Genomic DNA, 10,434 nt, shown 5'->3' on the forward strand with positions numbered 1-10,434 from the left:
TTTGAGTCCCCAGGATCTGGTCAATACTTTACAACACACACGTTCATTCACACGATCCTAGGGACTAAGGCTATTCGTCTGTGTCCTCTACAATTAGCATGTGCCAGGTGCTCAGGAAAGTTCTAACCGAATGGATTCTCAGATTTCTGCTGAAATTCATGTCTATCAGATGGAATTATCCATTTTTAGGTATTTCTTATTTTTATCAACTGTAATATAGGCCCTAGCCATACCATCTGGATAAGTATCTTTAAAAATACCATGTATCTAAACATATGGAGCAAGATTCCTACTAGTTCAGGAATTACTCACAGGGCAGTTACTGCCAACACTGCCAGTGTTGCAGGGAAAGAAAATTAGAGCTAGAGCAGCGGCTGCTGGTGCTTTGCCAGTGGGGAGCAGGGGTTAAAGGCGCTTTATTTTCCACAATAATCTGCATACAGTTAGTGCTTCTGTACTGTACACTTAAAAACAGTCAGGATTTAACTTTTATGATTTTGCCACAGTAAAAATAAAGTATTTAAAAAATTTCCTAGACAGTGCTAGAGATCTTTAGAATACTTGGGGGAAAAAAAAAAATCAGAAGCCCTTGCATCTCATTGGAAACTCACTGCTAGTATACAATAAAAAGTTAATCTGGTTAACTATATACAAGTAAATCTGGTTAAGTCCAAGCTTTTTCAAAGAACTTGCAAAACCCTTCCCAGTCGGGCTTTTGTTTCGTTAACTAAAGTCACACTAGTTCCTGTCTCTTCAGTTCCTCAAACTGGACCATTTCCTTTTACCTTCCGGCTTTGCCAGTGGATGTTCTCTATGCCTCTAATGCTTTTCCACCATTTTTATTCTGCCCCACCCTAATTTACTCTTCAGAGCTCTTTAGGGAGGCCTTCTTTAAACTACTTAACGAAGTTTTGGCCTCTTGCTATCCCTCTGGATCAACCCATCGATCCATCCACATTCTCACAGAAGTCTGTCTGGATTTTTCCTTTGTAGCATATAATACAGTTGTATATGTGTAACTATGTAATATCAGTCTCTCCCACAGGACTGCAAGTTCCATGAGGTAGGGACTGTTTCCTGCAAATGACTGTATTACCAGGGCCCTGGCAGCTTGTATAAAGCAGGTATTCAGTACTCTCCTACCAGGCACAGCCTTTTATCCCACAAACTTATCTTACAGATATTCTCAAAGGAGCAGGCAGAGAGGAACATAAAGTTTGTGAGCTTGGTGGTGGAGACAGTGGTTGAACAGCCGCAGAGATGATAGGAATGGTTTAGGTGGGGAGGCAAGAAAGGAGTAATGAGGACATTCATTTAATGAGTTTCCCCTCCACTCCTCCAACACCCCATCCCCTCCCAAACCAGTCATTCAACAATAAATAATCATGCATTCCATTTCTTTGGGGAATAAGGTAAACCTCAGATTACAGAACCAAGGCAGATAATTTTGCATAATTAGAATGAAACCAGTCACAATTCAACTGGGTTAGATTTCAACACGGACGTGATGGTATTCCTCCAAACAGTCTTCAACCTGGGAAGCTGACTCCTCCAGGATGTGGATGGACCGTAAATATACTTCCTCCTGCTTTCAGCCGCTGAGAGAGAAGTCCTCCCCTGACGGACCAGCACTATTTCTTTTTCGCTGCTCTTTTCCCTTCTCCTTTCCTTGGCTTCTCCTTTCCACGAAGCTTCTTTAGACGCAGCTGCTCATCCTTGAAGTCCTGATGTTCGTCTCTGAAAGGAGAAAGGAAAAAATAATTAGCCAGTATTTTTACCCAGACTGGAAAAGTACACCTGTCTAGAATGTTCCCTTAGGTGGTTCTGGTCATAAAACTCTGACTTCTACAGCTTAGTGAACAGAAAGGACAGGGAGCCCCTGATGTACAGACAGGCTGTGTTCCCAGAGCTGCCTTCTAAGTCAGTTTCCCCTCACAGAAGCAAGGTCACAAACAGCAGTTAATTGCCAAGCCCATCCATGTAAACCGATATAAGTAGGATTCAACACTAATAACTGCCCCATTGACGGGGGCAGAAAGTGGGTATAAGCTTCAGGAGCCACACGAGACCCTGGGAGGCCCAGGGATCAGCACCTAAGCGGGTAGGTGTGGAGGAAGCTGCCTGGATGACAGTGGATGAGTCACAAAAGGCTGCTGGGGAGTCTCCGGCAGAAGGAAGCTGGGTCAGCAGAGAGCAACTCTACAGACAGGGCCTCGAGGGATCAAGGCGGCCAGGGCTGTTTGTACATACAAATGGGGTGTAAGCTGAAGACTGCCTGTACTGTATAAAAATGTCTGCATTTCACAATCAAACATGGTCATTCCTTAGTATCCTTGGAGGACTGGCTCTAGGAGCCCCCCACCAAGAGATACCAAAATCTACTGGTGCTCAAGTCCCTTATATAGCATAGCATTAGCATATAATCTATACACATCCTCCTGTATATTTTAAATCATCTACTTATAAGACTTAATAATGTAAATATTATATATAAAGAGTTGCCAGTGCACAGCAAATTCAAGGTTTGTTTTTTGGAACTTTCTGGAATTTTTTTTTTTTCCCCGAATATTTTCAGTCTGTGGTTGGTTGAATCTACAGGTAGCTAACCTGTGGATAGGAGGGCCTAAAACAGTATAGTGTTTCAATATGTAAGCTCTGGAACCCATGTGACCCTGGGTTCAAGTCACAGCTCCACCCTCTAGTAGCTGTGTGACCTTGGGTGAGGATCCTTCCCTCTCTGCACCTTGGACTCCTCACCTATACAAGTGTGGATAGTGGTAAACTAATTAAATGTAAGAGAGCGGTTTCCTGGGCCCAATTTTAACTCCTGATGCTGTTTTTTTAGGGTTTCCCTGGTAGCTCAGCTGGTAACGAATCCAATGCAGGAGACCCTGGTTCGATTTCTGGGTTGGGAAGATCCCCTGGAGAAGGGCATGGCAACCCACTCCAGTATTCTTGCCTGGAGAACCCCCATGGACAGAGGAGCCTGGTGGGCTACAGTCCACAGGTCGCAGAGTCGGACATGACTGAGCGACTAAGCACACACAGCACAGATGCTTTTTACTTTTTTTATTCTTTAATTTTTGGCTGTGCCGTGTGGCTTGTGGGATCTTAGTTCCCCAGTCAGAGACTGAACCCCAGCCCTTGGCAGTGAAAGCTCAGAGTCTTAACCGCTGGACCACCAAGGAGTTCCTCCAGTTTAGCTACAACAGACCTCTCTGGGATTAGCTATGTGCTGTGCTTTGCTTAGTCGCTCAGTTGTGTTCCACACTTTGCCATCTGATGGACTGTAGCCGGACAGGCTCCTCTCTCCACTGGGATTCTCCAGGCAAGAATGCTGGAGTGGGTTGCCATGCCCTCCTCAGGATTAGCTATGATTGCCCCCAAGTAAGTCACTCTCAAAAAAGCAGCCAGAATGATTCTACTGAGACGTAAGTCAGATCATGTCACTCCTCTGTCCACGGCCTGGCAAATCGTTCTCTGCTTTCTCAGCCCCCTTCACAACCTGCCTCCTGTCCCAAGGCTTTCCCTTCAGCCTGTGAGGCTCCTGGAACAGATGAGGCGTATTCCGCAAGGCCTCTGCTCTGCTTTGGTCTCTGCCTTGAAAGCTCTTCCTTGGGTCCCCCCGGCTCACTCTCCACCCTCAAGTCTCTGTGGAAACCTTGTCTTCTCAGTGAGGCTACCCTGACCGTTCTGTTTAATACTGTGATCCATCCTCGCCCTGCCCACTGAGGGACCAGTCAGCACTCTTGAGCCCGCTCAGCTGGCTCTACTGTTTTTTCCCCCTGCATCACATTCAACTTTGTAACATACCACGTAATTTACTTATGATGTTTTTTCCTCTCTTCTTCCCTCCCGTCAATCATTTCTGACAACCCCCCAGCCAGAAAGAAAACTCCAAAGGCAGAAAGGCAGGGGTCTTCGTGGATGAACCGCCCGAGCACCTGCTTGATGGAATGAGTCACGGTTTTTGAGACCCTGATTGCCTCCCCATTTTGTAGGTCTTTGTAAGATTTTCTTTACTGAAGTTTGTCTGCTTTCATCCTGCCTGACTCCCCAGGAGGCCTTGCGTTAGAGGCACCATTTACCGTAACTAGTGACTACATACGTGAAAATAATTGTGCTTCTCCATGGATAACTAAAGCCAAGTGTTTTTCCTCTGTCCCCAAAGAGAGCTGAGGCTTTATTTTTCAAACAAATGGGGAGCAGCAGCAAAAAAGTAAATTAAAATAACTGAAGGTAATTTTGGTATGGGTTATGATTTTCTACTCAGGACATGTATCTTTCAATATTTTATTTGGTGTAAGAATAAAATTAGTTTTTATTTTTTGAGCCAAGACTTTAGGGAGATAATCCCAAAAGCAATTCCAGAAATTCAAAATACATCATGGATTATCATCTCTAGTGATATATTAACTAAGCAAATCTATTTTGTTCATAGAACATTTCCCTTGTGCCCATCTTAAATGCCTGCATATGGAAGGTACTTAAAAAAAAAAAATCTGTTGGGTAAATGAATGTACCAATCTCTAGTTATTTGGAATGAACTGTTAATCTTATTATATTAGAGCAAACAGTCCCAAATTAATTTTTGTAACATCGCCTTAAGACAATTAAAACATGTTAAAAAAAAAGAAGTAGGCATTTAACTTCATACAATTATGTACTGCTTAAATTCTTGTATAATGAGCATGTATTCATTTGGTAATTAAGACATTTTTTATCTTTATTTTTTTTAAGACATTTTTTAAAAGAAAAATGATCACAGGGGTATTTGATCTTTTTTCTTTCTAGAGCAGCATATTATCTTAAGCGCCCACTTCCTACACATGCACAAACATACAAATGCACGGTGGAAAGAGCCTGCTACTCTTACTATTACATATTATTATCCTATTATAATATTAATTACCTATTATCCATAGGGGTAAACTTCAGCTTTAGTATACCAAAAAGGGTGCCAATTAAAAATGCCCAAAGAGGGTGCAAGGAAATAAGAAATCCAACAAAACTGCCAACAGGAAAGAAAGGAGGCTCCCCCTCACCAGTCAGGAAGCAGGTCGGCTGTGCCTTTTTCATCTGACCAACGGGATCTGCTCAGTGTGTGGACCTGTTTCCTCTGCATCCATTGAGCGCTCTTAGATTAACGACTAATTCAAGGTCCCTCTATAGCTCAGTATCTAGTCAATGGTAGTCACATCTTAGACATAATTAACGTAAGTCTTCTAGTGACTGCATGTTTCTTTTTCCTTTTTCTTAGTATACTCATTATGGATATTTTGAAAGCTTTCCCCTGCCACAACTGTACCTTTTGAACTACCTGGGCACTATTATAAGAACCAAAAAACTATAAAAGTAGAAAGGCTAAATTTTTCCCTTTCTGATCTATTAAACAAACCTCCTATAGGTTACTCTTTGTGGTTTTTTTTTTTTTTTTGGTCATTACCTGTAGAGGCCAAGAAAACGTAGTATCCCCATGAGTGCAAAGTAAGTGTTGTGATTTGGATACCAGTCATAAGTCTCCTTTCTCTTGGCCAAAGGCTGCTCACTGAACAGCTTCACCACTTTCATGGATTTGGAATCAGTAGGCCTGGCAACCTCACCAAACAGCCGGGCACTCAGACGACTCATGCGCAAGGCATATTCTGAAAGTGAAGACATTTCTTGAGCAGCAAGGAACAAGAGGCCCTATAGAAAAATGAGAACACAAACAGTTCATGTTAAGAAATTCCCAGATTATCTAAGGAATACTTCACAAAGTGAAAACACAGCGAGCCACCCATGACTTAGTTCATGTTGGCAGGACATGCCTTGGGGTTGAGAAATATCCACAGTTCGAGTGGTTATTTCCTTTGCATGCTTTCCGCTCGCATCTTTTACGTTTGGTGTTCGCAGATGATTATTCCTGTGCTGTAATGCCCTTTTTACAATGAACGGTTTTGTGATTTAATAGGTTATTTACTGATAGTCAGCTTACCTATTTGTAGGCTAGATGAGGACAGGGAAACAAGTTATTCAGCCACAGCATCTGTTATTATACCTTCAGAAAACATCGACCTCAGCACTCTGCAGAATAAACATGCTGACTGCTTGCCATCTAAAGGTTTAATCATGGTGGAGAAATAATTATGCTGTTGTCTTTATTATCAGCCCTTTGAACACTGTTCTCCTCAAGGGCTCCAGATGGCTCTGAGAACGGCTAATGAATTATGAGGTCATTTAGCCTCTAGGTTGCTGGATTGGATTCTGCCTAGAGACTGAGAGCCAGTTGGGAAAAACAGAGATAGTAGTCTTATAGGAACTAACTCGACGGCTCAAAAGATTCATTTTATTCCTGAATAAAAGGCATTTATGAGTTGTGATGTGACGTGTCTTATCTTCCATCTTATATATTCTGTTTCAATGAAAACTTGCTAAATTCCTATTAGCTGAAAACAGTAACTTTTTCTTTGGAGGCATAAAATGGTGAAATAGTGTAAGAATGATATCTGCAATATGCAGAAATTACAGGTAATATATATTGAAGATTATATAAGTGATACACTAAAAATCAAGACTGTTCACCAGTATTATACCAATATTTTGTAACTATAAATGGAATATTACCTTTAAAAATTGTGCATCACTATAGGGTATATCTGTAACATATAATATTGTACATCAGCTATAATTCAATTAGAAAAGCAGTAGAGAGTTTCTTATATTAGAAAAAAGAATGATGCTAGTAGACTAACTCTCATTCCATTTTAGTTCAAACATAAGGGTAACTGTCAGCAGAGTATACTAATTTACATAAACTTTTGTAGGGACATGAGAGTTTTGTTAACTAAGACAGTATCCTGCAGTTCATCGAGGATGAAAAGGAGCTGACCTCTGAATAGAAAAAAAGGCATCAACCTATCTTGAAAAACCAATCGAAGAAATATATTTAAAAAAAAACTCTCCTAAACAGGAATGCTGCCAAGTAAATTTCAAAATTGCTCTGGCAATTTAAATACCCAGTATTTAAAGAACTTTTCATGTCCATTCCAAGATCCACTGAAAGAGTCTAAAGGATGACCTGAAACCAACTTCAGGTCAATCTCTAACCAGTTACCTTCCGAAAACCAACCAAGCAATCTTGGGCCAACAGTGCCACCTGAAGGCCAGCAATGGGAGAATGGTCAGGTCCAAGGTCTCCCCCCTCCATCTCCCCTCCAAACCGGGATCTGTGCAAGCCTTACTCCTCTCAGCACTCTCTGTTCCAGGATTCCCTTCTTTCCCAACTCTTGCTCCACTGTGGATGGGGATGGATTGGGGTTGTTAGGGCTAGGTTTATAATTTCATCAATGAGAAAGTCACTAACAGTGTAACATATAAAGAGAATATAATAATGTATCAGGTTTTGCACATTACCAGAAGTTACCTTCAAAAGCTACAAAAAGTTTCTTTGCATGCATTATCTTTTCTCTTCCCTCCACCCTTCAGTTCAGTTCAGTCGCTCAGTCGTGTCCGACTCTGCGACCCCAAGAACCACAGCACGCCAGGCCTCCCTGTCCATCACCAACTCCTGGAGTTCACCCAAAATTGGGTGAACAGTTACCTATTGTCTCTAAGTATGAGTTTCCCTTTCAGAAAACAAAGCTTGCAGGACTGTGTGAGAAATAAGACAGTGGCACTGAATAAATGGCAAACTAAAAAAAGCAAAAACCTAAACGTGCTTGGTATTCATACGTTCTGTATACAGACACATTTGTTTGTTCCTTGTCCTCATTTAATCATGCACAAAAGGAGATGCACACCCCATGCAGCTGAACCTGTGCCTCCCTGGAACGGTATCCTCACTTACAAACACTGACACCCAGGGAAACACAGGGGAGGGGACCACATCTTGGGAATAAGGAAGAAGGGACTCACCAGGACTGTGGTCACTGAAAGCATCACAGGATGCTCACTCATCTCCGTGCCAACCTTGGAAGGCAGCAAAGTACTGGGACACATGGCTCATGGATAGTAAGGTCTCATTAGAATCCAATGGAGGGCTTCCCTAGTAGTCCAGTGGTTAAGAATCTGCATGCCAATGCAGGGTTTGATCCCTGGTCTGGGAAGATTCCATGTGCCATGGGGCAGCTAAGCCCATGTGCTGCAATTGGTGATCCCGCGCACTAGAGCCTGTGCTCTGCATCAGAAGCCCGAGCACTGCTACTAGAGGAAAGTCCACGTGCAGCGATGAAGAACCAGTGCAGCAACACGAGTAAATACATAGAAAGATTTGTTAAAACAAAAAGAAGAATCCTATGGAAATGGTCCTGTCACAAACTCCAAGTCCTAGAACTTTTCTGATGGAGAAAGAGAATGTCTTTCCAAACCTGAAACATTAGAAGCACTTGCTAAATAGAAGCAAATAAAATGGCTGTAACAATTACCAGTTACTGCTTTGTAGCCTCTTACAGAGCACAGACCTGTATGTTCCTGATGAAGGATGGCATAGGTGCTAGGTAATCCTTTCTTTCATATAGACTAAATCAGCTCAAAAGTTCTGTTGTCCATAAATACTGGTCCTGAGACTGGCAAACTGCCGCTCTTTACTAGCTTTGATTTCTTTTTTTTTTAAGATTGGGAAAGCCTTACCTAGGACTTTTCAGGATCCTCTATGTCCCTTTACAGAAACTGTCAACTTTATCTTAAACACAAACAAGCAAACAAGAACATGATTACTGTGTGAAAGACATTAAGGTAAAAGGCAAGAAAATTAGATTTTTATTCACACGAGGCTACTTAAAATATCAAATTTTCTTTAAATGTGAACCAAATAAAACAGTATCATGAAGAAAAATTACCTGGATTGAAAATGCTAAGTAAAAACGAATTACCGAAATGTGCTGGAGCAAGACTTGTTAAGCTCACAGAAGAAAATGTGAGCTTTTTGCTTTAGCATATTTTTGCTTTAGCATATAAGGGTAAGTTTCCGTATCTTCCTGATAGGTCTGATGCAGTAAAAAGATCAGGTCTGTACAGTAACTGGCTTTGGATTATGTTTGCCTTTTTTCTTTGAAAAGTGTGGATGATGTGCAAGAGTTCTTCTGATCCGTAGTCAGACGCGTTATCCATTGCGCCACGGGCCCCCTGCTGTGCAAGAGTTCTTAATCTGGGTATTCCTCAGTGTGGTGAATCTCCGGGAGCTGTATTTAGAAGCATATGATGAATGTGTATGTGTGTAAATTCTGCTGCAGAGGCAGGCTTCTTAAAAACCACTGGTTAGTGGACAGCGCCAGCTTTGGAGTACAAAGGCTGGCTGGAATTTTGCCTTTGCACTTTAATGGTCTTATCGTGTTTGTAGTAGTATGTGTTCTTTGCTTTCCTTTTCTCATCTACTACAGGACAGTTATACTATCTCACTGCCTTGCCAGGGTGACAGGCAAAAGTCATGGCACAATGAGTGCCTTAATAGTCATCAGGCAAGGAAGTCGCACTGTGCACACGTGTTTCACGCACACACAAAACCAATCTAGACACAACGCTTTATTATTTTTAAAGCTTGGTTGCTGATTATTTTACTGGGTCTCAGAGACATGAACGGCTCTGAACGTAGGCCAAGCTTTACTCATTTCAACAAGAACATCCCCAACCCCCTCCAACTGCCTGGATCACACCTCCCTCCTGTGATGGAAGCACCAGTGTCAAGCTGGGCTTTTCGCTAATATATTTACGCTGATACAACTTATCTGCATTACCCCCGACTTCCACACACCTAAGGCCGACTGATGAGCATAGAAACCGAGACTTGAATGCTGCCTGATCAGAATAATTGGGCCGGAGAGGAAACTACGCTAGGGCCCTTCGTTTGGTAAATTCACCAAGTCAAGCAGGAGAAGGCCAAGTTGTTTAGATGATACCTGTTAAATCTCCGAGATGGTTAATGAAATAGACTTGTCCTATTCTTGGCGACTCTACAAGGTTGGAGACCCCCGCTCGGTCTCTAAAGCCATCGCCCACAACTCACTACAGAGCCCCGCTAAAAGTCACACACGGCCTTACCTACTCGTGACCTTCTCTCCTGTGAGCCCTTTTCCCGGAAGGCCAGCCCTCAGCCCGCCCCCAAGCGCCCGCCTGAGACGCCAGCGGAGAGCAGTAGAGAAACGGAAGCGTGGTGGCTAGAGAGGAGTCTTAGGGAAAGACCCGGAACTCTTAATGTCGTACCTGGCGCCTGCGCAGTGAGAACAGCGCCTCCAGGTGTGCGGAGGACTGACGGGGACGCAGGTTCAGGTGCGAGAGGCCTGGTTTTCATGGACTGTCCTGCAGGGTTCGCTAATTGTATTTTGTTGGAAATGGCTCTAGCGCGGATCTCCCAACCTCTGAAGTAGTGTTTATGCGAGTTCGTTGTCGGGGAGAATGAAATGCGTTTTTTCTTTTCCTCCTTCCGCTTTGTTTGTGTGTATTTTCTTTCTCTTTTCA

The 10,434-nt window shown here is 42.7% G+C and overlaps 1 protein-coding gene across 4 annotated transcripts; it reads right to left on the reverse strand.

Moving 5' to 3' along the window:
• Positions 1 to 1,383: 1,383 nt before the first annotated feature.
• Positions 1,384 to 10,114, reverse strand: MRPS33 (mitochondrial ribosomal protein S33). Of its 4 annotated transcripts, XM_043872722.1 has the most exons (4): positions 10,018 to 10,066; positions 8,611 to 8,662; positions 5,447 to 5,688; positions 1,384 to 1,737 (listed from the first exon to the last, which is right to left on the reverse strand). In XM_043872722.1, exons 3-4 carry the CDS (start codon positions 5,659 to 5,661, stop codon positions 1,632 to 1,634), a joined length of 321 nt encoding a protein of 106 aa, XP_043728657.1. In that variant the 5' UTR covers positions 5,662 to 5,688; positions 8,611 to 8,662; positions 10,018 to 10,066; the 3' UTR covers positions 1,384 to 1,631. The 4 variants fall into 4 exon arrangements, with proteins under 4 accessions (XP_043728657.1, XP_043728655.1, XP_043728656.1 ...); XM_043872720.1 differs by lacking the exon at positions 8,611 to 8,662 and having other exon boundaries at positions 10,018 to 10,114; XM_043872721.1 differs by lacking the exons at positions 8,611 to 8,662; positions 10,018 to 10,066 and adding an exon at positions 9,876 to 10,011.
• Between the last annotated feature and the right edge of the window lie 320 nt (positions 10,115 to 10,434).

Source organism: Cervus elaphus, chromosome 18, assembly GCF_910594005.1.
Source record: "Cervus elaphus chromosome 18, mCerEla1.1, whole genome shotgun sequence".
Lineage (NCBI taxonomy): Eukaryota > Metazoa > Chordata > Mammalia > Artiodactyla > Cervidae > Cervus > Cervus elaphus.